This window comes from Meriones unguiculatus, assembly GCF_030254825.1.
Source record: "Meriones unguiculatus strain TT.TT164.6M chromosome X unlocalized genomic scaffold, Bangor_MerUng_6.1 ChrX_unordered_Scaffold_31, whole genome shotgun sequence".
In the NCBI taxonomy this organism is placed as follows: Eukaryota; Metazoa; Chordata; class Mammalia; order Rodentia; family Muridae; genus Meriones; species Meriones unguiculatus.
The window spans coordinates 3,053,734-3,081,195 of record NW_026843707.1 but is presented as its reverse complement, the minus strand read 5'-3'; the positions used below and the strand labels follow the sequence as shown (position 1 = coordinate 3,081,195).

Below are 27,462 nucleotides of genomic sequence, written 5' to 3'. Positions count from 1 at the left end.
GAGAAGTTGTTGATAGTTTGATCCTTTATCCTTTATTGTCTGTACCTCTTTCAAATGCATTGTGCCCATTGCATGATCAACATCTTATTTCTATATTTCTACCTACCACAATTATAATGTTTTACTACTCAAGAAGTGTTTGGTTAAATATATGTATACATATATATGTATATATGTGTGTGTGTGCATGTATATATACATATATGTCATGTTTAAATAGTATAAACATGAGAATATTGCAAGATCACATAACGACCTCCAAAGATATAATACTGTACATTTGTAGGGAGAAGATTAATAACTTTGTTTTCTTACTTGTATTTTTGTAAAAGTAGAAATGTAGGGGAGGTCCCCCTCTCCTTCCTTCTGATCTTAGTCTGTCTGATCTCATCAGGAGTGGCTGCATTGTCATCTTCTGTGTCCTGGTAAGGATGTTCCCCTCTCAGGGGGAGGTGATCAAAGAGCAGGCCAATCAGTTTATGTCAGAGGTAGTCCCTCTTCCCATTATTATGGAACCCACTTTGACACTGAACTGCCATGGGCTACATCTGTGCAGGGGTTCTAAGTTATCTCCATGCATGGTACTTGGTTGGAGTATGAGTCTCTGGAAAGACCCCTGTGTTCAAATTCTCAGGTTCTGTTGCTCTTCTTGTGGAGCTCCTGTCCTCTCCAGATCTTACGATTTCCCTCTTGTTTCATAAGATTCCATGCACTCTATGGATGTAGCTAAGTGGGTAGAATGCTTACCTGGCAAGCAAGACGTTATAGGTTTGGACCAACAGAGTTGGCCCAGTTGGTAAAGACAGAACTTGTTATATAACCAGGCTAGACTCAGCTCACAGAGATCCATGGCTTTCCTTTGCTTCTCAGTGCTGGGAATAAAGGCTGCCCCACCAAGCCTGGGATCTCCAATCCTTTAACTCTTTCTTAGCTACACTCTGTCCTACAGATCATTGTCTGATGTGTAATGTGTGATTAAGATTGGAAAAAAAAGGCTTGAATTGTTAGTGGCTATAACTACCAAGTGAAATCGTAGTACTTGGTGGATCATAGACAACAAAACTGTAGCATGTGGACTTAACTTTTATTCAATAAATTCTGATATTTTCTAAAGACTAGGTGTATCTGTATGGAGGGCTGCTTGTTTGTCAAGCTGCTTTGTTATTTATCGAAAAACATGTTTTCACCCTGGCCCCCACCTTGAGACAGAAAAGAGGAAGTTTTGCCAAGTTCCTTAGAACTAGTTCCAAGTTCCTTAAAATTTGTGTGACCTTGGACCATATCTGCTATAGGGAAGTAGTTTTAGAAAAATGTGGCAATTCCACAAACTTCTTTTTGTGTTGATGTGGCTTGTTTTTGCTTTGCCTATAAAAAAATCAATCATGGAATAAACCCATGCTGTTTCAGTCATTACTGACAGCCCTCTCAAGCTGAAAATAAATAAATAAATAAAAAGATTCCATGCACTCTGCCCAACAGTTGGCCATAAGTCTCAGCATCTGCTTTGATAGTCTGCAGGGCAGAGACTTTCAGAGGCCCTCTGTGGCAGGTTCTTAACTTGTTTCCTGTTTTCTTCTTCTTCTGATGTCCATCCTCTTTTCCTTTCAGGATGGGGGTTGAGCATTTTATTCAGGAGGGGCATGTGTGAAGAAGGGGGAGAGAAGGTAGGAGGGGAGGAGGGAGGGGTTTATGGGGTGATACAGAGTGAATAAAGTGTAATTAATAAAAGTTAAAGAAAATAAAAAATTAAAAAAAAAGAACATTCAAGAGGCAGGGCAAGGATATGGGAGGAACAACTGTGACAATATGAAATTTTATGACTTGCGAAATATTTGTATTACCATTCCACTTGTTAAATTTCAGGAAGGTGGTTGTTTTTTTTTTTTGTTTGTTTGTTTTGTTTTGTTCGTTTGTTTCCTTTTTATAATAGCTCAAATATCCTAATATGAGAAAAATAACATGGAAAATTATTTATTTCATTTTCTTCTTTGAGAAATAAAAGATCCATTTTACTAAACAAAAAAAAGTAGAAATGTAAACCACTTTTTTTTACCTCTTCTATTTTATTGGCGCTATCACTGATAATTAATAATAACAATTAATGACCATTCATATTAAATTTTTATCAAAGTCAAATGGGAGGAAACCATTTAGAATTTTTCTATAAATACAGTTTGATGTTGCTGAAGAGTAAGTAAAATTTTAGTATATGAACAATGCTATTGTTTAATAAACCTTTTAGCTCATTAGTTAGGACCCATGTCTTGTTGGTAGGTTTGAACATGTTTCCTCAATGCCATGGTAACCAGGTCAGTGAGTTTTGGAAAATAATACTGATAACACTCATTTATGTATAATCTTATCACTTTTAGTGCACTGTTTCTGGTATTGGATACTGAATCCATGACCTCATGTATGCTCAGAACCCACTCTACTACTGAGAAACACTGCCAGCTTCTTATCTTGAAAGCACTTTAATATATTTTAGATCATTTAATCTTTCTAAAAGCTGCACAAAGAAATACTCATCACCTTTTTTTAGATGAGAAGGCACAGGCTGAGAGAGGTTCAAATAACTTGTCCCAGATTTCACAGCCAGCAAGTGGTAGACATAAATTCATACTGGATTTATTTTTTTCACATTGAAAATAGCCAACTCTACCTTGGATCAAAGAAAAGAGTCATTCTGTATATGTCGTCTACATAGAAATATGGTTTATTCCCCAGAATATGCCTTACCTTGAGAGAATGTTTGCAAAGAACAAATGACCCTTAATAAACCAATTCAACCACTTTACCCTGAAGTATATCCAGGTTTGTCACCGAAAATGGGATGCTTTGTTCTAAAAGATGCTTTGTCTCTAAAAGAAAAGTTATATAGTAGGGATACTAAGTGCTCCAAATAAGGCCTTTGTCATTATGTGAATCTTTCTGGGGGTTATCTTGAAAATGTCACAAGAAGCCTTTTCTTTCTTCTTCTACTTAGTTCCATTTTCACCTCCTACTGAAATCCTGAAGAAATTTCTCTCCAGAGCCCCTTCCTGGGAACAGCCTGCCCCTGCCTCATTTACTTTCTTCTGTCCTCTGTTGTCTTAGAGCTTGTATGAGAGATTCAGGACCATACTGCTTCTATGTCCTTTGAATTGGGTATTGCTTTAAAAACCTTTAATTTGTCATTTTCTTCCCTAAGAAAACCTGAGAAATCACTAGATGCCTTTTCTGTGTGCCTGCCAGCTTGGATATTTCCCAAGATAGAAGTAGGCTACAAAAATGGCAAGTATGAGCCAACTTGTAGAGAAAATGGAGAAGGATATTTAAAAGGAAGATTGTATTAAATGCTTTGGATGTAGACTTTTAATAGATCTAAATATCTGTAGATTTAGCACATATTCATGGATATTTTATGTCCTTATTCTAGAAATGTGAATTATGCCAAATTACATTTAGCAAAGGAGAGTCCCAATTCCTGACTATATATCTTCTTAAATTCTATTAATTATTCTTACATCTTTCTTGGTCCAAAGCCTTGGGAAAAAACAAGGTGGCTATTCTAAACATGTCTTGGTGATATCTTTTCTCTGCCATTAGAATTCTTTTTGTCCCATTCTTTATACATAACATTCAGTAAATATTTGTTGAATAAATTAATGAATAAATGAATTGAACTGGGGCCAAATTGATTTGGTTTTAAAATGCATGTGGTTTTAAAAACAAATATTTAACAAAGGTAATTCCATTGGAGAAAACATTAAATTGAGCTTTTATTATTTTTTATTATTTGATTATTTTTTCTGTTAACCTTTCCAAATATTAGCCCTGCCTTGATTAGTACCAAGTATTGCTTTGTCATGAACTTAGAATTAAAATATATATATATATATATATATATATTTTTCTAAATCTGAGACTCTGAGTGACTCTCCCACCAGTACCTTCTGATTCTTATTTTTGCTATAAAGACAAGAATAAAGCTAAATATATCTCTGGATTTTCCTGATAATGTCTCTCAAAAGTTTGGGTCACTGGTATCTTTAGGTTCCTTAACCCATCACTCACATTTTATTTCTGCCTCATGTCCATCACTCATTAGCACAGTTAGTTAAGGCTTTTCTTTATTTTACAGAAATCAGCTGAATATTGGAAGTTTTTTCCACCCTGTGTCCTTAGTACTATAAACTCAAAACTTGTGGTTTATCGTTTTTCTTTGTACACTTATAGTTTTTAGTCTCCTGACTTAGATCTAACCTTGCCAAATTCTAGCATATTTGCTTTATTAAATCATCCAGGTGTTCCTCTGAAATCCAAACTATGATCTTAAGAATGAAAGAGTATCATTTATCAGAGATAAAGATTCCTTCCCCTTCTACTGTTAGATTGTTTCTAAACGTAAAAATGCAGGCAAATATTAATCCAATTTCCTGTGAAGGTAAAAGACAATTAAAATAGTTTCACTTTCTATAACAACAGGGGATTCAGTAGATTTATAGTACCTACTCAGTACCTTCATATGTCTTGTTTTGGGGCAGCCAAGCCTTTACATCTTTCATTTGGTTTTCTCATGTTTGTTTTCATTCTTCTGTGAGTCACACAAGATTATATTACATTCCAAGAAATTTTAGATTGGGTATTATATCACTGGTTTGAACTATCTGGAAATCATTGACCTTGTAAGAAATTGGAAATCATGTATATTATGAGAACTGTCTTCATTGCTATAAATTTTCATAGGCTCAGGCATCTCTAGTCCATGTTTTTATTTGGATCTCTATGTGAGTCCAAAGTGATGGTAAGGTGGCCAAACTGAAGGAGTGAAAATGGGGTCAAGGGTGGTAAGCGGGCAGCCAGAGATGAATAAGCCAAAGTACTAGGAAGAAAGACAGAATGTATTTATAAAAAAATTACATTGTAGGAAGGTGTGGTCGCAGACACCTTTAATTCCAACACTTAGCAGGCAGAAGCATGTAGCTGTCTGTAAGCTTGAGTCCAGCCTGGTCTTTAGAGTGATTTCTAGGTCAGCTATGTCTACACAGTGAGACCTAATCTCAAAACAAAGTGATGAAAGGAAGCCAATGATGTTGCATGGTGGGCAAAAGAATCACAGTGTTCTGGGAGAAAAAAATCACAGTGTCACACAGGAATTTAGGCTTCCTTATCTAGGATAGTGTACTGGTTGGTTTCTTTTAGCTTGACACAAACCTAGACTTATCTAGGAAGAGGGAGTCTCAAATAAGAAAATGGCTCTATAGAATTGGCTTGTAGACACATCTGTGAGATACTGTCTTGCTTAATGATTGATTTGGGAGGGTCCAGCTCACTGTAGATGGTGCCACACCGCATTGCTTGTGGCTCTGGGTACTATAACAAAGCAGGATAAGCAAAGCATGGAAAACGTGCTCGTGAGCAGCATTCCTCCACAACCTCTGCTGTAGTTCCTGACTCTAGGTTCCTGCCCTGTTTGAATTCCTGTCCTGACGCCTTACATGATTGACTGTGATGTCAAAGTTTAAACAAAATAAACCTTTTTCCTTAAGTGCCTTTTGGTCATGGAGTGTTATCACAGCAAGAACATCCTAAGACAAATAGAGAGTTTTCCCTAGTGTCAGCCAGGATTGAGGCTCTTGGATTTGCATTAAGTTCATGCTCTGTGTGTATAAAAAGTTTATCTGCATGCATTGAGAGTCCTATAGCATGCAGTGATGGGTGAACTTCAAAAAATCATGAGGAAGCAAGAAAGCACATTTGTAGGATACACAACAGCTCATATAAGAAGTGATTAAGGTCTTAAATAAGTAGTACAAACTGAGAAAAAGACACAATTTAAGTGATGTTTCAAGGGTCAGGTAGAGTTGATATTTCAGGCGATGGGTAGAAGTGATATCTCAGATTTCCAAGTCTGGCACATGCATAGCCAAAGATAGATTTTTGCATCTGGGGATGACAGTTTAGGAAGAGATGAGATATCCATGAATCAAAGGTGGAGTTCCCAAAACTCAGAGGAGGCTCAGTTTTAAATAACACTACCATAACTAATATTCTTCACTTTATTTCAATTTAATTAAAATCAGAAGGGACTGGATTGGATACCTATTTCCTAGAAGGGAATGAATAGCTAAGAATTACTACTTATTTTTTCTGTGTCCTAATTATCACTTTTTAATTGCCTTTCTGTAGTAATTGTATTCAAGTCACTTTAAAGTGTCTTATTTATATGCAAATACTAGACCTATGAAAATAAGGACTACATGTTCTTTAAGACTAAAGTTCCCAATGCATTCCATGGTCTTCAGTCTAAGACTCTGACATCACAGAAATCAGAATAACAGTCAGATTGTTTTTATGATGCACTTTGAATCTTGGCATAGGAAACTGGAGAGTTATAAAGACTGTTTCATTCTACATAAAAAATTAAAGTAACCCTCTGGTGATCTCTTAAGACAGGCTGGATGAAAGCTCACATTCATACAATCTTGTTTCCTTTGTTTTATGTTTCCATGGAGACTCCACCCACCCATTCTCCTTGTGGACTTCATTACTAGACCATCATGCAACAATAGAATGGATTATGATCTTGACTTTCTATACTTAATTTATAGGCTCAAGCATAAAATTTCATTTAATTTCAAAGTTGCTGTCTGAACACTTAATGTGAGACTCCAAAGATGAATATGGTCTGCTTCTTACCTTATGAAGCTCAGCATTTAATAAAATAATATTGAAATAGGAACAATTTGAATCTAGAGCAATAGGTGTTCTGGATGAGCAAAGGTGTACATAATGAATTTTGTCTGATAGACTAAAGAGACTATACTAAAAGGAGTATAATGTTAACAACAGCAGTTCCTTAGGCTAACACAGGGAAAGGATGAATTTTCCTGACTGATAGAACTACGAATCATGCATAGCTTAAAATAAGGAGAGTAGGTGTAGTAGAATGCCTCTGAGAGACTTTAAAATATTTTCAAGGACAGATAACTTTTTTTGTAAAAGGGAATGATTGTTATATTAGTGATTGAATTGAGAGATTTAGAAAGGAAGACATTTAATTATGTAAACCCAGTACTGCCCTCACTTGCTTGACCTCAGTCGCAATTGCAATGCTGTATGGAACACACCTTGATAAAGAAATTCAATTTACTTGTTTAGAGTCACACCAAGTTACTTTATGTTATTAGTGGCTACTGTGAAAGGTGTAGTTTCCTTAATTTGTTTCTCAGTTCTTTTGTCTTGTGTATACAGGAAGGCTACTGATGTTTTTAAGATAATTTTTTATCCAGCCACTTTGCTGAAGGTGTTTATGGGCTTAAGGAGTTCTCTGGTTGAATTTTGGGGGTCACTCATCATGTATACGATCATATCATCTGCAAATAGAGATACTTTGACTTCTTCCTTACTGATTTGTATCCTCTTGATCTCCTTTAGTTGTCTTAGGGTTCTAGCTAGTTTAAACATAGTTTAACCACTATGTTGAAAAGATACAGAGAGAGTGGGCAACCTTGCCTTGTCCCTGATTTCAGTAGGATTGATTTATGTTTCTCTCCGTTTAGTTTGATGTTGGCTATTGGCTTGCAGTATGTTGTCTTTACTATGTTTAGGTATCCCTGATCTCTCTAAGACTTTAAACCTGAAAAGATCATCCTGAGTGAGGTATCAAAAAAGGAAAAAGACACACATGGTATATACTCACTTATAAGTGGATATTAGACATATAATATAGGATAAACATACTAAAATCTGTATACTTAAACAAAGCTAGGAGGACCCAGGCTAAGATGCTCAGTTTTCATTCAGAAAGGAAAATGGGATAGACCTCGGAAGATGGAGGAAACAGGGAACAAGATAGGAGCATGCCACAGAGGGCCTCTGAAAGACTCTACCCAACAGGGTATTAAAGTAGATGCTAAGAATCATAGCCAAACTTTGGGCAGAGTACAGGAAATCTTATGAAAGAAGGGGGAACTAGAAAGACCTGGAGGGGACTGGAGCTCCACAATGAGAGCAACAGAACAACAGCAACAACAACAACAAAAATCTGGGCACAGGGATCTTTTCTGAGACTGATATTCCAACCAAGGACCATTCATGGAGATAATCTAGAATCCTTGCACAGATTTAGCCAATGGCAGCTTAGTGTCCAAGTAGGTTCCCTAATAAAGGGAACAGGGGCTGTCTCTGATATGAACTCAGTAGCTGGCTCTTCAGTCACCTCTCCTTGGGGTGGGAACAGAGTAACCAGGCCACAGAGGAAGACAATGCAGCCAGTCCTGATGAGACCTGATAGGCTAGGATCAGAGGGAAAGGGAGGAGAACCTTCTCTATTAGTGGACTTGAGGAGAGGCATGAGAGCAGAAGAAGGAAGGAAGATAGGATTCGCTGGGGATGAGGGAGGGGGCTACAGCTGGAATACAAAGTGAATAAATTGTAATTAACAAAAAATAATAAATTAAAAAAATAAATTTAACTGTGTAATCAACCAATCAAAGAGAGGAATAGTTAGCATTCTACTTTAAGTTTTAAAGTCTGGCATTTGTCTTTTCTAGGGAGATCAGAGGAAATAGTTATTATAGTGACCTGTACATAAAGCCTGGATATGTGCTATTACTGAGGCAATTGTTGTATAACCCCACAGTCCCCAGTGAGGAGTCCTTAAAATTCAAAGGAGCATGTGAAATTATCCCCAGTGAATATAGAAAATTCTTTGTATCCATTTTGTAGACTGCTGTCTGGAACAATCTGGGTTTTGGTTAAATAACAAACAAAAGATTACATCAGTAATCTGATACAGTGAACTTACTATTATAAAATTCATCTTTGAATTTTATAATTCAAAGTTTGCTTTTCAAAGGTGTTTACCTTGAAGACAACTTTTGTTTCTGTCACCAGAATAGTGTACTTTTTAAGAGTATACATACAGTGCCCTCTTCTAGATTCATGTATCTCCTTGGTCATGGTTTTAACATGTGTAGTCAAAACAGTGGAAGACTTTTTTTCTCTCTGCTTACCTTATAACAGGAATGCAAATATAGCTTTAAAGGAATATATAATTATAAATTTCTAGTATATATAGCTATTACAGATTTCAATACTTTGTTATTATATCTTATATTTATTTGATATAATTTTGATATTATATATAAAAGATTTGGTGGAATCTTTTGGTTTTAGTTTAATAGAAAACATAGATTATTTCAGACAGCAGTCCACAAAATGGATGCAAACAATTTTCTGTATCCAGTGGTGATGAATTCACATGTTCCTCTACAATTTATGTACTTGTCACTGAGGACTCTGTTTTATATAGACATACTGCACGATATTGTGTGATGCTACTTTAGGAACCTGTTTCTCTTCCTAACACTGAAACTTTAAAGAAGAATGTTCACTACATCCCCTTCATCTGGATTGCTGATGAGAAAATTCCAATTCATAGAGCCAGTGGCTAGTGGAGTCATCTGGGAGAATGTTAAAAAGTCAGGTCTGGAGTTTTAAGAGATAAGTCTTGCTTGAAGAACAGTGCGTTGTAGATGAAGGTCAGTCTTAAGAGAACATAGAGAAAGGACTCTTTCTTGGAAGAGGATGTGTAAAAGTAAACACCAAGGACCTTCTCATGTTCTAGAAGTAGCTTCCTGTTTTGTGTTTTTAATATAGTTGAGTAGCGTCTGGAAATGGCTAGCTTCATCCATCTTGTATTTTTAATAATTAAAGGTAACCTCCTGTGTATGCAAATAGTTGATTGTCATAAAGTACCACGTTGTCCACTGTAATTGTAGGTAATAAGCAAATAAATTAATGTATCTTCCTTTCCTATAATTTTCTAGTAAACCAGGGTAATAATTTTAAAAGTAACCTGTATATTTTTAGCTTTAGCAGTAAGCATGATTCTCAGTCATTTTGCATTTGCATAATGTTTGTTAGCATAGCGGAAATAAACAATACCCAAACTATTCAAATAGGAGATCTTCAATGGTATGGGATATTGTTTCATATGTCACTGTCTCCTGAGTTCTAGGTACATACATGTGTTACTTAAATGAGTGGAGGGAAAGTACTCTTTGTAATTTGAACTGTGACAGAAACAATTTGTCTTAATTGCTTTTCATTATCTCTGCTATTTTTTCTACAGTTTTCTTGATATGTTTCTTTAGTTCGAGTTTCTATTAAAATAACTCATTCTAGGTTAACCTAGACTTAAGTATTTTTAGAATTTTGGGGAGATTTCGTAGGAAACAAACATACATAGCATGTCAAAGTTTTGGATATCTGTACAAGTAATTCTATAAGCATGTGTACGCCATGGGTTACATGTTGAGTCCTTTACATTAGGAAGAAAAAAATTATATTGTCTCTTTCACTGTGAAGTTATCTTCAGTGTTGTGATAGATAAAATTTGAAATCCAGAACTTCATTTTCAATTAAAGCTTCTTGGTATATACTTTACATTTCATATACTCCACCTTCCTGATTTGTATAGGTAGTTGCTAGAATAATCTCAAGAGTTGTACAGTTGTCAGTACACCTTCAATTTTAGAAGCTTTTCACCCTAGAAAGAAACCTAGTACTCCTTTTCCCCCCCTCACTTCTTCTCTGTCCTGTGACCAATCCCCAGCAAAGGACCCAGATATTAGCAATTTGTTGTCTGTCTTCTATGGAGTTGTATATTCCTTATCCTTCATATAAATGAAATTTTTTAATCATGCTTTTTTGTGATGGGCTTGTTTCACAGAGTATACGCTTATAAGGAGATATCTATGTTATAGCGTGCTTTTGTACTTCATTATCAATGCTGACTAGCATTCCACTGTATGGGCCTACCAGGTTTTAATATCTATTTCCTGATTGTAAATTTGAGTTTCTTTGACTTATTTGCTACTGTGTACAACTACAGGGACTTGATGGTTTCTTAGTTTTTGTCATTAAAATACTAGAAAACATGGGATCTAACTTGCCATGAGTGTTTAACATTATATTCCAGGAAGTGAGAAATAGGCCATCAGGTTGAATTTATTGTGATAACTTAAGGCCAGTTACAATTGCACTAGAGGGACTCAAGCTGGGACACACAGAACTTAAAACTATGACCTTCCTAGAGGCTGTTACAGGTTTTTCCTGACCATAGATAATGAAACTTTGATATTTTACAATATTTCTCTGAAAATTGAAACACCCTTTTCCCAGTGTTACTATTCCTAAGCATTTCACTAACACACTTCTACTCCTGGTTGGCCTTTGGCAAGAGATGACTAGCTACTACTGTGTTTTTCTTGAGTTTTGTTTGTTAGCTTTATTTCCACATAATGTATGTAGGATTTCTTATGACTTCTTTTGTTAAACTGATGATAAACCCATTTTTTCCTATAGACAATAATGTATGTAATACTTAATAATGAATTTATGAAGAATATATAAGTAGGTAAATATAGAAAGTAAAGACAATTAAGTATTGTCAGGTTGTGGTGATTTTTATTCACTTTTGTCTTTGATTGGGGTTTTCTGGTATTTGAAAAAAAACATAGATTGATATGTCAGTGACATACACAGAAACTATAGCACATCTAGATACATTAGCCTACTTGACACAGAAACTGTATTCTAATGGTAATATATGGTTAGAATTTAACAATTTTGTTATGCACCAACCATATTTGATCAAATCCAGGGATTTCTCATCAAAATGATTTTAACTCAGTAACTTCACTTTTCTCAAATGTTCACCCTTGATAAACGTTACTAAAGCACAGATGGTGGGAAATGCACAATAATTGCAAAATTTGGAGGAAGTAGCTACAACACTGCTAGGATAGCTAAGGTTTCTAACTCAGGTATTCATCAGGCAGATATAGAAAGTTAAATCCCTTTTCTAGCACTATATATTTACATTTCTACCAAGTTCATTACATTTTCTTAGACTGCTTTTTTTTATATATATTATCTAAGTAGTGTTTTCTGATAGTGTTTTCAGCACGCCTGAGGTTCCAAATCTTGAAGTCACAATACAGAAGGAGGGAGAAACAAAATAATAGCAGTTGAAAAAGCAGTAATGGTAACCAGCATTTGTGGAATACATAATATGGGTTAAATTTGGTTGTAGAGCAGTTTATATACAGACTATAGATCAGTAATACTGGCTCTTTAACCTTCAGAATGAGCTTAGTACTTGAGTAAGTTGCTTAGTTTTATCAAGGGGTAAGCCAAGGTTCTTTTAGACTCCAAGGTCAGCTCTCAAATTGCATTTTAATCCCTTTATCTGCCAAGGGTGATGAAAAGCAACAGAAAGGCAGTGTCAAAAAGTTCTATTGATTTGCATTTACTTGATGACTACGAATGTTGAGCATTTCTTTAAGTGTTTCTCTGCCATTGGATATTCCTCTATTAAGAATTCTCTGTTTAGCTCTGTATTTCATTTTTTAATTGGATTACTTGGTTTGTTGCTGTTTAACTTCTTGAGTTCTTTACATATTCTGGAAATTAGCCCCCTGTCAGATATAGGGTTGGTGAAGATCCTTTCCCAGGTTGTCATTTTGTTCTGATGACTGTGTCCTTTGCTTTACAGAAACTTTTCAGTTTCATGACGTCCCATTTATTGATTGTTGATTTTAGAGCCTGTGCTGTTGTCAATCTGGTGCTTTCTCAAACAATTAGGAATAGTGTTACCCCAACATCTAGTTATACCACGCCTAGGCATATATCCAAAATATGCTCACGCATACAATAAGGACATCTGCTCAACTATGTTCGTAGGAGCTTTATTCATGATAGCCAGAATCTAGAAACAACTCAGGTGTCCTTCAACTGAGGAATGGATACAGAAATTGTGGTACATTTACACAATGAAATACTAATTAATTAAAAACAAAGAAATCATGAAATTCACAGGCAAATAGAGGGAAGCAGAAAGTATCATCCTGAGTGATATATCCCAGAAGCAGAAAGACACACATGGTATAAGTGGGTATTAGACATATAATATAGGGTAATCATACTAAAATCTGAAAACTTAAAGAAGCTAAGCAAGAAGGAGAACCATAGGTAGGATGCTCAACCCTCATTCAGACAGGAAAATGGGATAGACATCAGAAGAGGTTGAAAACAAGGAACAAGGCAGGATCCTACCACAGAGGGCCTCTGAAAGACTTTACCCAACAGGGTATTAAAGCAGATGCTGAGACTCAAAGCCAAACTCTGGGCAGAGTACAGGAAATCTTCTGAAAGAAGGGGGAACTAGAAAGACCTGGAGGGGACTGGAGCTCCACAATGAGAGCAACAGAACAAAAAAAAAAATCAGGGCACAGGGATCTTTTCTGAGACTGATAATCCAACCAAGGACCATGCATGGAGATAACCTAGGACCCATGAACAGATGTAGCCCATGGCAGCTCAGTGTCCAAGTGGGTTCCTTAATAAGGGAACAGGGGCTGTCTCTGACATGAACTCAGTGGCTGGCTCTTTGATCACTTCACCCTGAGGGGAAGGGCCAGTCTTCCCAGGCCACAGAGGAGGACAATGCAGCCAGTCCTGATGAGATCTGATAGACAAGGATCAGATGGAAGGGGAGGAGGACCTCCCCTATCAGTGGACTGGTGAAGGAAAATGGGAGGAGAAGTGAGAGGGAAGGCTGTCTTTGGAGGGGAGAAGGGAGTGGGCTACAGCTGGGATACAAAGGAAATTTTAATAAATAAATAAATAATTTCAAAAATGGGGGAAAAGTTGTAATATTCAGATTTTCCCCTTGATGATTTTTCTCTCCAACACTTGCTTTGATATCTATTTTAAAATACATAGATCTCTGGAAGAAATGATTCCTAATTCAAAATTCCAGTGAGTACTATACTTCTTTTATAAGAACTTTACACCTAGTAAATTTCAGTGGGAAAGAGGTTGGAATTAATAACTCTGATTTCTTCAAAGAGGAGACACTACCTTGAAAATAAGGATTAAAAAAAAATATTAGCCTGGGGGTAGTCCTCCCAGTTTTATTGTTTGGCTTAAGGCAGATCTAAAATATGCATTCCTTTATTTTCCACTCTGTGAGATTCTCCTTAACATTGGTAATGTGTAGTCATATGACTGTCTTTTTCTATCTCATCTAGGGGCATTTTTGACATGGCATTTGATAAAGTATTTTGATACAGCTTTAAATAGTTGACTTATGATTGAAAAGGTTTTTGTGCTGTTTCCAGTTTTGAAATGCATCATGCTGGCAGAATCTTGTGCCTTTTTTTTTTTAAGGAACTACTAATTACTAAGTGTATAAAAGACTCATAGTTGCATAAGATTTACTACATTTATTTCAATAAATATTTTAGTAGATATGGTTTCATTGCTTTTTGGTGTATGAGGGTAGTGCCTAAGTTCTCTGCTATGTTCCTTTTATGTGTATGCTACAAACAGACACTACATGGGTTCAGAATTTCAAAATATTGTAATGTACAATACTGTTTAACAATATATTGACCACTGGAAAATTACCTTTATTTCTTTATTTCATGTATATAACTAAATACTTATATAGTTACTATTAATATGGGCATTCCACTTAAATGTTAAATCATTTCACCTCTGCACATTGGTAGGAATTACAAAGGACTGTTGCATTTTTTATCATATGTGCTAGTTACCATTGCCTTAGAAATACTTGTAAATCATTGCTTAGGGCCAATAGTTTCCACATTTCCAACTCGTAGAAATAAGGCAATAAGCCCCACCAAAATGTTTCACTTTTTCTGTCCATTGAGTAGTTAGGAAATTTGTTAAAATGTAAATTTTTACCTGGGCAACAGTGTTTGTACACTTTATGACAAAATTAATCAGATACAACTGTGTAGTTGTACTAAGGAAGGTTGTTTTAGCTCTATAGAGAATAAGAAATTAATAATGGATGGGAAACTTTTTAGGATGACTGGCTACAAGAAGAAATTATAATGACAGAAGCCATGTGCAAAGAATTTGAATTAGTGTCCATTGGGGAGCTAACAGAGAAATACAATTTACAAGACAATCAAGAATGTAAATAGATTCTCTGTGGAGTTATTGTCTGATCCCTGACAGATATACTTCTATACAGAAATTACTCCATGACGTCCTCCTAAAAATTATAGAATTGGTTGGGGTGAGATTTAAAACTTCAAGAAACTGTTACCTATCAATCAGCAATAGAAATTTGTAAGAAACTGTTAAAATGAGTAAATTATGCACCTGTGCTAAAACTTTAAAACAACTCACCTTGAGAGCTAGCACATATCTGTGATCTCAACAGTTGGAGGTGGAGGGAGAAGTTCCAGCCAAGATGGTCCTACAAAACAAAACATTGTCTCAGAAATTACAAAGCCATTCTAATGGGTGTAAGGTGAAATCTCAGGATCATTTTGATTTGCATTTCCCTGATAGCTAATGAGGTTGAGCATTTCTTTAAGTGTTTCTCTGCCGTTCGATATTCCTCTATCGAGAATTCTCTGTTTAGCTCTGTTCCTCATTTTTTTAATTGGATTACTTGGTTTGTTGCTTTTCAACTTCTTTAGTTCTTTATATATACTGGATATTAGCCCTCTGTCAGATAGAGGTTTGGGGAAGATTCTTTCCCAATCTGTAGGCATTTGTTTTGACGACAGTGTGTTTTGCTTTAAAGAAGCTTTTCAGTTTCATGAGGAATGGATACAGAAATTGTGGTACATCTACACAATGGAATATTACTCAGCAATAAAAAAATAAGGAAATCATGAAATTTGCAGGTAAATGGTGGGAACTGGAAAGGATCATCCTGAGTGAGCTATCCCAGAAGCAGAAAGACACACAGTATATACTCACTCATAAAGACATATAATATAGGATAAACCTACTAAAATCTGTACGTTTAAAGAAACTAGTCAAGAGGGAGGACTCTGCGTAATATGCTCAATCCCCATCCGGAAAGGCAAAGAGGATGGACATCAGAAGAAGATGAAAGCAGTAAACAAGTTAGGAGCTTCCCACAGAGGGCCTCTGAAAGGCTCTGCCCTGCAGACTACCAAAGCAGACGCTGAGATTATAGCCAACTGTTGGGCAGAGTGCATGGAATCTTATGAAAGAAGTGGGAAATAGTAATATCTGGAGAGGACAGGAGCTCCACAAGGAGAGCAACAAAACCAAAAAATTTGAGCACAGGGGTCTTGCCTGAGACTCATACGCCAGCCAAGTACCAGGCATGGAGATAACCTAGAACTCCTGCACAGATGTAGCACATGGCAGTTTAGTGTCCAAGTGGGTTACATAGTAATGGGAACAGGGACTGCCTCTGACATAATCTGATTGGCCTGCTCTTTGATCACCTCCCCCTCAGGGGGGAGCAGCCTTACCAGGCCTCAGGAGATGACAGTGCAGCCACTCCTAATGAGATCTGATAGACTAAGATCAGAAAGGAGAGGAAGACCTCCCCTACCAACAGACTTGGGGAAGGGTATGTGTGGAGAAGGGGGAGGAAAGGTGGGATTGGGAAGGAAGGAGGAAGGGGTATATGGGGAGATACAAAGTGAATAAGGTGTAATTACTAAAAATTAAAAAAAAATTAAAAAGCCACTTTCCTCACTCATTTGTGGCAGTGACTTCTTGTACATGCCTTCTAAATAGTGGGTTTTTAAGAAATCTAGAGACTGGGAAGATGACTCAGTGGTTAGGAGGACTTGAGTCCAATTATCATCACCAATGTCAGATAATTACTATCTCTCATCTCACTCCAGCTCCAGGAGATCCAATGTTGTGTTTTGACCTCCACAGTAATGTACACTCATGTATATGTAGCCCTTCCCCCATAATTGAAAACAAAATAAATCATAAAGAATTCTACTATTATAAGATGCTTTAAAAGTAAATGAAGAATTTAACTATAAGAACACAATCCATCGAGGTAAAGAGCTTTGCTGCCAAATCTCTAACAAAAATATGACCTAACAACTCTGTGATCATGACTTTATTTATTCTAAAGCATTTGGTAATCCAGGCACTGTCGCACCTATTTAATGCAGAAAGATCATGAGTTCCAGGTTAGCCTGGAGTACACATTAAGTTCTCAGTAAGCCTAGACTGTATTACAAAGCATTATTAAAAAAAAAAAAAGCAAAACCTAAAACCAAACATCACTTAATTATACTTTCCTCCATGAGGCTGGAGAGATAGTTTAAGGTTATGGACACTGGTTGCTCTTCCAGATGACCTGAGTTCAATTCCCTGCACCCACATGGTGGCTTATAACCTTTTGTAACTCCAGTTCCTGGGGATCCAACACCCTCTCTGGCCTCCATGTGAACCAGGAATGCCCATTTGCACAGATATACATGTAGGCAAACACTCATATACATACATTTAAAAAATAGTTTTTAAAAAGTCATCTGTAATTCAGCCTCATATGTAACAATGCTTCTTGGTAAATATCCTGATTATTTATAAATATCTTAAAAAGATAATTTAGACTTAAACAAGTTTCCAATTCATTTAGTTGTTCATCAAGAAACCACTTCGTTTGAGAGGTCAGCCTACATTTTATAGTGAATTCTAAGGCAGCCTTGGCTACAAAATGAGACCTTGTAAAGAAACTTTCCATGAGCCACTTTTAATTTCAACTATTGGCATAGCAAGATGTTACCTCAAAGTCTCAGGGAGGCAAACCATGCAATCAAGTTGCTTCCTAAGCTAAGAGCTGTATATTTATCACATTTTTATTTTGGGGAAGAATACTTGATTGACTCATGTCACCTTGGATTACTGAATCAGGGGCTGAACCAGTACTGAGGGAAACGTAACTATACATCTGCAAAATCTGTATGTCTTGATCTCCTCTGATTAAGATGAAGTTAACTCTTATATTAAGGAAACATCCTTTGGTCTATCATTTATCTAGTGACAGTTAGTATGTGAAATGAAAAATGAGAAGGGTGTAGCTGGACTTTACAATTAGATGAATATATTTGTCGACCAGAAATGACAAAAAAGCTAAGCAAATAGTGGTGAGCAATAAGTGAGATAAATGTATGGTCTTCTGATTCCTGATAGCATAAAAGTGATTAAAATTCTCTTTGCAAAGTGGGAAATAAGAGCCAAGATTACTATTTGAAATTTAGACCCCACAAAAATTCAGATATATACACATACACACTTGTACTAAAACAAGAACATTTTGACTTCTTTATCAAACTACAACTAAGTGCAGACATGAGCCTAATGCATAGACAATGGGACAATAGAAGAGGGTACTACGTAGGGTAATATCATAATCTTGAAAGGAACATCTAAAAAAATTTCCCTACTGCCTGCTGGTGGGATGTATGGTGTCTGCATTATTTAGTATAGATGCCAATAGAAGATCTGGTTGTAGATTCTCTTTCCTGAAATGGTGAATGGGAGTAGCCACAAAGCCACTTGACAGAAACAGAGAGAGACAGAGAGAGAGAGAGAGAGAGAGAGATGCTTTTAGAAAAGTTAGACATCTTTTTAAAGCATGCCTTCAAGTGAGAGTATAAAAGAATAAGTGATAGCACACCCTTTCCATCAAAAGGCATAGTCTAGTGAATGTTACAACAAATACTGCTTGAAATTCCACTCATGAAGCTGCTCAAAGATATAAATAAGGGAGTACCATTCACTAAGATAGGACACTTTGCAAATAAAAAAAAATAGTCACTGGAATTTTGTAAACTGCACAAAGATAGTATTAATTTCTGACTAAACTAGATGAAAAGTTAGAGAAGAGAAGGAGAATTATATACATAGAAATGTAGTATACACAATGGTGTGGGACAAAGACAAGATATACAAATAAACAATTAAGAGAAATAGAGAATGGACCTTTGGGATTCACTTTGAAGTTTAAGGGTTTTCAGAAGAAAATGGAGGGAATGACACAGAAGTATTCAAAAGATAATAGCTAAAAATCTAACCTTGCAGAATTAAAAATGGATGTGAGTCTTCAAGTAAATGTTCTCCCAAGAGGCCAACATCTATGTAGATGGAAATGGTCTACACCCTACATTTAGCTATTGGTGTTCTGTACACCTCAGCTTTGAATAAGCCTTGACTGATTAAATTGAGCTTTTTTTCACTGAAAGACAGAATACCATAAATGAAATGTATGGTATATACTTAGCCATGTTTCCCCAACAAAGACACTTATATGCTAACTTACAAAAAAAGAGGCTTGTGGACAACTGGACCACATGATCATTACATCAAAGAAGATGTCTCTAGAAGAGATTGTCTTCTGTCAGCACTTTTATGACAGTAGGTAAGATGACAGTACTTACTTTGTTACATTTTCCAAAAGTAAATGTGAAAAAACAGTGTTTCCATGAAAAACATCATGAGTGACCCAATTTGGTAGAAAGAAGAAGCTAAAGCTTCTTAAAAGTGTCATCAGTTGTATCATTTCCAGGAAAATAGTTTTCTTTTAATATTTATTTATGTGTATGAATGCTTTGCTTGCATGTCTGTCAGTGTACCAAATGCACACCTGGTGGCCATGGAGGCCAGAAGAGGATGTTGAATCCCTTGAAACTGGGTCAGTTGTGAACCATAGTGTGAGTGCTATGAAATAAATCTAGGTCCTATACAAGAGAAACCATTGTTCTTAACTGATGAACCATCTCTCTAGCCTCAAAGTGTGTGTGTGTGTGTTACTGCAAGGAAGAAAAAAGGAAGATTATTGCTGTGGAATGAGCCCTTCTGAACACAGATTCAGTTTCCTAGAAACATGTAACTGAGTGCTTGATAAATGTTCACAAATCAGATTTAGTTAATGTGCACAACTATATGCATTTGGTTCAGACCCAGAGGTGCAGAACCTCCTTGAAAGAAATTTAATTTCCATGAAATTTGTAGCTGTTTTACCAAAGTAAATTGCTATTAAACGCATCTCACAAATATCTCTTAGAGATTATTTGCAATAGAATCTCAGTTAGTACAGACTGGTGATTCAGTTCTTATAAACCAAAAAGATCATTGATTTCCTGCATGACTTTTACTAAATTCCTGAAAACGTTGTGCTCTTTGGTTCAAGGCACAGCTAAAACAATAACAGATTAAGAATATATTAGAGCTTGTTTCTTTCTGTCTCACTATGGAATCAAGCTTTTTTGACAGTGAATTTTTTTGAAATCGTGGCATCTCTTGTTCCCATATGGAGCACAAAATATTTCTCTAATGCTAAAACTTGTTCATGAGATCTTACTGTTTCATATCATTCAGTGGAAAAGCTCCTGCTTACTTACAGCCTACAATTCATCATTTATCTTGCCTGGTGAAACAATTATCTGTGAACAGCTAAAATCTGTCATTTCAGTTTGCAAGTTATTGTAACCATAAGAAAGGTATCAAGAGTTCTACTCAGTCAAATACGGGGTATCTTTATTTCTAACTGTATTTTCAGTAAATCCTAAAGCACTGAGATATTTGTATGCCATAATACTGTATGTATTCCCTTGAGTAGCGATTGAGTATAACCAAAACTAAGTGGAACAGTTATAAAGGGAAAGCAATCAGTAACAATATAAGTTTTTATGGACCTAATTGCATAAGTCCCTACTTTTGTAGGTTATCGTTGAATCAAAAGGAAAAACTTAATAACCTATTATATTTCAACATTCCTTTAAGAAATTGATGAGCTGCATGGATGATCAAATTTAGTAAACAGACAATTTAAACAGAATTAATGCAATTTATGTAGGGACACAGTCTTCTGAAAAGGAAAATACATACACTTTTTTCAGTACTCATTTAAAAAGTGATTATGAACTAGATCTTAATTGGATCAGTATCATACAGGTATTATCTGAATAAAATGTAATTGAGTTAGAACGTATACTAAAATGATTAGTAAAATGGTTGGAAATATATAAACAGTACCCCTAAATCAGTGTGTGTTGAATTTGATAATCACAAACATTATAAAATATAACCAACTAAATTAAATCAAGTAATATATATCTAACCTTTGATACAGAGAATGGAAAACATATCCCAAGTATTTTAAAAACAGTAAAATTAAAAGTAAGCATTCATGTTACTTCGCTCCTTTTATCCAGGCACTATGGAGCAAAAAGAGGAAGATCTCTATGTATTTGAGGTGATCTGGTCTATTTAGAAAATACCAGGCCAGAGAGGGTTGCATACTGAGTACTGTCTTCATAACAATTACAAAAAACAATTCTAAAACAGCAAGAAAAAAAGAGACACACAAAACTGTGGATATAAAATAATGTAAATATAAGACAACAATAATGAGGAACTTTACCCCATTCTTTTATATGAAAACTCAACTATATGAACTCTGTTCTTCCTGTTTTAATATCTAAATTCAATCCCAAAATATGACCAGGGATTTTCATGAAATATGAAAATTTGATACTAAAATCATACAGAAGATCAGAGAGATTAGAATAGCTTAGATAATTTTAAGGAAGAATGGAGTGGAAATGTGAAGTCCAACCAGGCAGAAATAAATGTAAAGTTATACAAAGCAATGGAATAGAATAGAATGGAACTCATAAGCATAACTATCTCTTGATGGACACTTGATGTATTGCAGAGGCAATGTCAGAAATCAAACAGTGATGGAATAACTATAATGCTGATAAAGTCAAATTAAGTCATATATTCACACTATACACAAAAATAGATTGTGGAAAGGTGAAAGTCCCAAATGAAAAAGGTAATAATTTTAAAATTTAAGAACACGCTATTTATTTGGGGGGGAGGGTGGCTGGGAGAGGGTCATATTGCAACAGTACATATACAAAGGTCAGAAGACAAATTTTAGAACTTGGATTTTTCCACTATTTGTTGTTCCACTGATTAAATTTAGGTCCTCAAGTTTTGCTGCAAACTTTACCTTTTTTATTTTATTATTATTATTTTTTATCAGTTACATTTTATTAACTCTGTATCCCAGCCGTGTCCCGATCCCTCATTCCCTCCCAGTCCCTCCCTCCCTCCCTCATCTCCACCGTGCCCCTTTCCAAGTCCACTGATAGGGGGGACCTCCTCCCCATTCATCTGATCCTGTTTTATCAGGTATCTTCAGGACTGGCTGCAAAGCCCTCCTCTGTGGCCTAACAGGACTGCTCCTCCCTTCGGGGGTGGGGAGGCCAAAGAGCCAGTCATTGAGTTCCTGTTAGAAATAGTCCTTGTTCCCCTCACTTTGGGAAATCAATTGGTTACTGAGCTACCACAGGCTACATCTGAGTGGAGGTTCTAGGTTATATCCATACATGGTCCTTGGTTGAATGTCAGTCTCAGAAAAGACCCTGTGCCCATATCTATTTGGTCCTTGTGGAGCTCCTATCCTTTCCCCATCAGACTAACTCCCCTTCTTTCTTATGATTCCCTGTACTCTGCCAAAGGTTTGGTCATGAGTCTTTGCTTTGAAAACACTGCTAGTTAGAGTCTCCCAGATGCGCTCAGTAGACTACTGTCATCTGTCTAGACCATGTACATTTATATATAATTTTAACTCTCATTGAAAATAAGTTTTAGTACAATACATTTGATTATTGTTTCCCACCCTTAGCTCCTCCCAGATTCTCCCCACCCAACCAAACCCCCACCCTTTCTTTTTTTATCTCATTAGAGAACAAACCAGCAACTAACACACACACACACACACACACACACACACACACACACACACACACATACCTGAATAGGACAAACAAACAATGCAGGGGGGAAAAAAGAGCCAAAGGAAAAGCACAAGAAACATATGCGCACACACACACACACACACACACACACACACACACACACTTGCACACACAGAAATCCCATAAAAACACAAAATCAGAAACCATGATATATAAGTAAAAGATCTGTGAGGTTAAAAAAAAATGCCCAAACAAATCACTCTGAGACAAAAACATTCCGAAATATACCACTGAATTCATTTTCTGTTGAATATCTACTGCTGGGCATTGGGCCTGCCCTTAACTGTGGTTTGTGTACCCAGTGAGACACCACTGGAGAAGACTAATTTTTCCTTTGTGAGCTATTGTCAATTGGAGATGGGGATTTGTGTCCACTTCTCCACTCAGCACTAGGAGACCAACTGGCTTAGAACTATTTGGGCTCTGTGTATGCTGCAACAGCCTCAGGGAGTTCATATGTATATCAGTCCTATAGTACTTAAAAGGCTTTGTTCCCTGGGTGTCTTCCATCTTCACTGGCCTTTACAGTCTTTCTGCCTCCTCCTCTACAAAACTTCATGAGCCCTCAGGAGTAGGATTTGATGGAGATATTTAGGACTGAGTGTTCCATAGTCTCTCACTCCGTGAACATTGTCCACTTGTAGGTCTCTGTATTTGTTCTCATGTACTTACTACAAGAGGAAGCTTCTCTGATGATGGCTGAGCAAGAGTCTTATCTATGGATGTAGAAGAGTATCATAACTCATTTTATTGCTATGTTCCTTTAGCAGAACAGCAGTATTTGGTTTTCTTTTCGGGCCATTGTCTATCTGGTCTCAGGTCCTTGGACCTGAGCAATATGAGGCATGGTTTCCATCCTATGGAGTGGCCCTTAAACCCATAACACATAGTGGCTGGCTATTCCCACAACTTTTGTGCTACTGTTGCATCAGTTCACCATTGTAGATCAAACAGTTTGTAGCTGGGTTGGTGTTTACATTTCTCCTTTGGTAGTATGCAGTGTACCTTTCAGTACGATAAACACTACTCAGTAGAGATGGAGGCTCTAGTCAGGTACCAGTTTGGTTTCTCCTTGTTTAATGAGTTATGTAGGTGTTTTCATCAGCAATATGGCCTGGCCCACAATTTTAATTTTCAGAATGTAAGTGTAAGGAAGATGATCTTAAGCCAAACATAAAAGCAAAAACTGTGAAGAAATATTTTGAAATTTGTTTTTATACTACAGAATATTCACAAAAAATAAATATGCACTGAGATATGGCAAGATGGGCTGGAAAGCTCAGCAGTTAAGAGCACTTGTTTTTCCAGAGGACCCAAGTTCAACTATTAGCACCCACATGGTGGCTCACAACCATCAAAAGGAAACAATGCCCTACTCTCACCTCTGCAGGCACCAAGCATGCATATGATATATATGTATTCAAGAATATGTATATGTATTTACATCCATATATATATATGTGTGTGTGTGTGTGAATATATATATATTTATATGTATATATATTCATGCCAAATACTATCACACAAAAGGAAATTAAACAAGTCTAAAAGCAAATTAATATAATTGAAGGAACTAATATGTCCTATACATATTAACTTATAAGGATAGATATCTCTTATTAATATAAAGAGTTTTAATAAGGATAAAACAATTCACCAGAACTTCCATCACTGCCTGCAAAGGCTCAAGGCCTACTTATGTTGACCTAATACCTTCAGCCGAGCTTTACCTTTTAAACGTTCTATAGCCTTCCCAAATGGCAGTAGCAGCAGCAGGTCCACAATGGAAAGGTCTGATAACAGCAAGATCTTTTTTTTTTGTAAGAGTGTGATTTTCTAAGAGTGTGAGAACATGAATGTGCCATTCACTACTGCTGAGACACTAAATTGGTAAAACCATATATGAGAGCACTTTGGTGCAGCACATGAAGATGTTACAAGGACCTCCAAATCCCACATCAAGATGTATTTTATAGAATCCTTTAAACTGGTTTCCAAAGAGACTGCTGTAAGAAAGTTCATTGCATCATGACTTGTAATGGTGGTAAACTGAGAACTTGGACATATTCAAGCAACAAGATAAAACTTTATAGCTGTAAAGTAATACATGATTATGTATCAACATAGATACAGCTGCAAAAATGATGTTGAAGGCCAAAAGCCACTCATAATGGTATGTATATTCTTCAGCATAAAGTTCTTAAATGTAATATTTAAGAACATGCAAAATAATGATACTAGATTTAATCACACAAAATTAATATTTTGTTTTCCAAAAGAACTAGCAGTAATAGCATCTTAATTTCAAGGTAACACATGACTACGTGTAGGGTATTGATGGACATAGAATTCAGTATGGCGTTTTCTCCTTAACAACGAGGCTGAGGAGAGAATGGTATAGGATTGATAAGGTATATTGGGGTGGCTTCAGATTTGGATGCTGGATTTTATTTCTTTAAAAAAAATATGGAAATGTTCAGAACCTTTGATTCTATTCCAGCATAGCATACATGCAAAGCAAAAGAAAAAAATAAAAAAATAAAATCACCCACGACCAAATGCAGAAATTATGGCAGGTGTTAAATTTTATTAAAACATGGTGATGATTACATGATTATGTTGTGTGTGTATGTATGTGTGTATACTTGTACATTTCTGTTGACATTTTGATTTTTTTAAAAGGAAAATTAGTCTTAATAGAGGCATAAAATTTTGATCTTACATTATATAGAAATATTTACAAAGTGATTAAATCTTCTGCTGCTTACTTATCTGAACATAGCACCCATGAGTCTTTTAGTATGACATAAAACAACTGAAAAGGATCTTTTCTCACACACCAGTCTAAAACTTCCAATTTTATTTTGTTCCTTTAATAATTGGTAAGATCATCATATAAACCATTCATTAGTGCCTCTCTTTTCCTTGCTGTTCTTTGGTGTTGGTCAAACTCATCAGAATGCCAGTTATATGACATCAAGAGACAATTTTAATTTTTCTTCCTTTGTTTTTTGTTCTTAACCTCTGATACTTAATAGGAATCTGCAAGCAGAGTACGATCGTCTAAAGCAGCAGCATGAGCATAAAGGCCTATCCCCACTGCCGTCTCCTCCTGAGATGATGCCCACCTCTCCCCAGAGTCCCAGGGATGCTGAGCTCATTGCTGAAGCCAAGCTACTGCGCCAACACAAAGGACGCCTGGAAGCCAGGATGCAAATCCTGGAAGACCACAATAAACAGCTGGAGTCACAGTTACATAGACTGAGACAGCTCCTGGAGCAAGTAAGGTCCCCAGCTCTCTAATATTGGCTAGTTACAAACTTTCACTTTCCTCTTTTAAACAAAACTAAAAGGGAGAACTCAATACTTGTGCTTCAGCTTTAAAGTACTTTTCAATATATTTGTAAAATCATTTCCTCTCCAAATGTGATTTGATTTTGGTTTGTTTTCCATTCATTTGTTTTTTACTAATTAAATGCATTTTGGAAATGTCAGTCATTTTCTGTAAATGGATTTTCTGACTGTTTGAAATGAAGTTCTCTTATTTAAAATTAGATATATTTTGTGGTATACTATTGGGCATTTTTGCCCCAATCACCAACACATAAATTAAAGATTTATGCATTTCACTGGGAACCTAGAAGAATATAGCATTAAAACAGACCCTGGCCAGACATGCTGTAGGTTTTCTGATAATTTAATATTTTAAAATAATGTATCTATTGTGTTACTTGATACTTCTCCAATAATTCTCTATTATTTTTGGGGGGAGGGGTTATATGCTCTCTCTTCTCACTTGGCCTTCTCAGTCTCTTAAGCCTTTCAATTTGGTGACTTATTCCTTACCCTATCATATCAGTATTTTTTAAGAATTTTTATAATAGATCAGAGTTCAGATGTAAAGACATAGCCATGGATCATATCAACAATAAAATATTCCATATTCTTTTATTTCTGGGATGTTTCTAAATAGAAATAGTAATAATGTATGAGTCCTGACTATCTATAATAATAATTCTATTTTTTTAGTCTTTAGTATTCCTATAATTTTCTGAGTTTATTATGAAAAACAATACTTTTCTTCTGTTGCAAACTTTAGCCCCAGGCTGAGGCCAAGGTGAATGGTACCACATTGTCCTCTCCTTCTACCTCTCTGCAGAGGTCAGATAGCAGTCAGCCTATGCTGCTCCGAGTGGTTGGCAGTCAAACTTCAGAATCTATGGGTAAGTATCACCTACTTCCAGATTTAGTCACCCATAATATCTGAGAAATTAAAAAATTCTGCTACGAGTACAAATCGTGAAGTAAATTTTCTAACACCATCATCAAACATGCCTTAGTGGTTGAGGTGATCCTTGAGCTTAATAAGCCGACTTCCCGGCTACTTAAGACAAAGCAGAGTGGTACAACATAGTTACTGAAAAGGGAAGGCTTGATGGCCAATTGATATTTATGAATGATTCCAAAAGTTGAAATAAAGATCAAATATACCCTGAAGTGGGAATAATGTAAATGAATGTCTGAAGACTTTATAGTGTCAAGAAACAGCAAGTAGTGTGATTAATTAAATAGAAAGATAGGACTTCAAGCAAGAAGTAGAGCACTGTCAGTCTGCAGAGGAAAGACAGTCACATTATAGGGATGCTTAACTCATTTCATGTCAAAGAACGTCTGAAAATCATATCACAGGTGAGAATATCTGAAAAGATACTTCTTAAAAGATATATTCTGGAACCTTCATCTCCCCAAAGAAAAACACTTTTAGATGGATACACCAGTTAGGGAGTGTTTGTTCAGTCCATGATAT

General features: G+C 36.1%; 1 protein-coding gene across 9 annotated transcripts in view; it reads left to right on the top strand.

The window, feature by feature from the left end:
* The window catches only part of Dmd (dystrophin), a 2,365,055-nt gene that overhangs the window by 2,305,534 nt on the left and 32,059 nt on the right, over positions 1–27,462 (top strand). For 8 of the 9 annotated variants that reach the window (XM_060376797.1, XM_060376795.1, XM_060376796.1 and 5 more), the window contains 2 exons: positions 25,694–25,937; positions 26,755–26,878. In XM_060376797.1, the coding sequence (XP_060232780.1) occupies positions 25,694–25,937; positions 26,755–26,878 (368 nt within the window). The remainder of the gene's footprint in view (positions 1–25,693; positions 25,938–26,754; positions 26,879–27,462) is intronic. The other variant, XM_060376794.1, reaches the window with a different exon arrangement.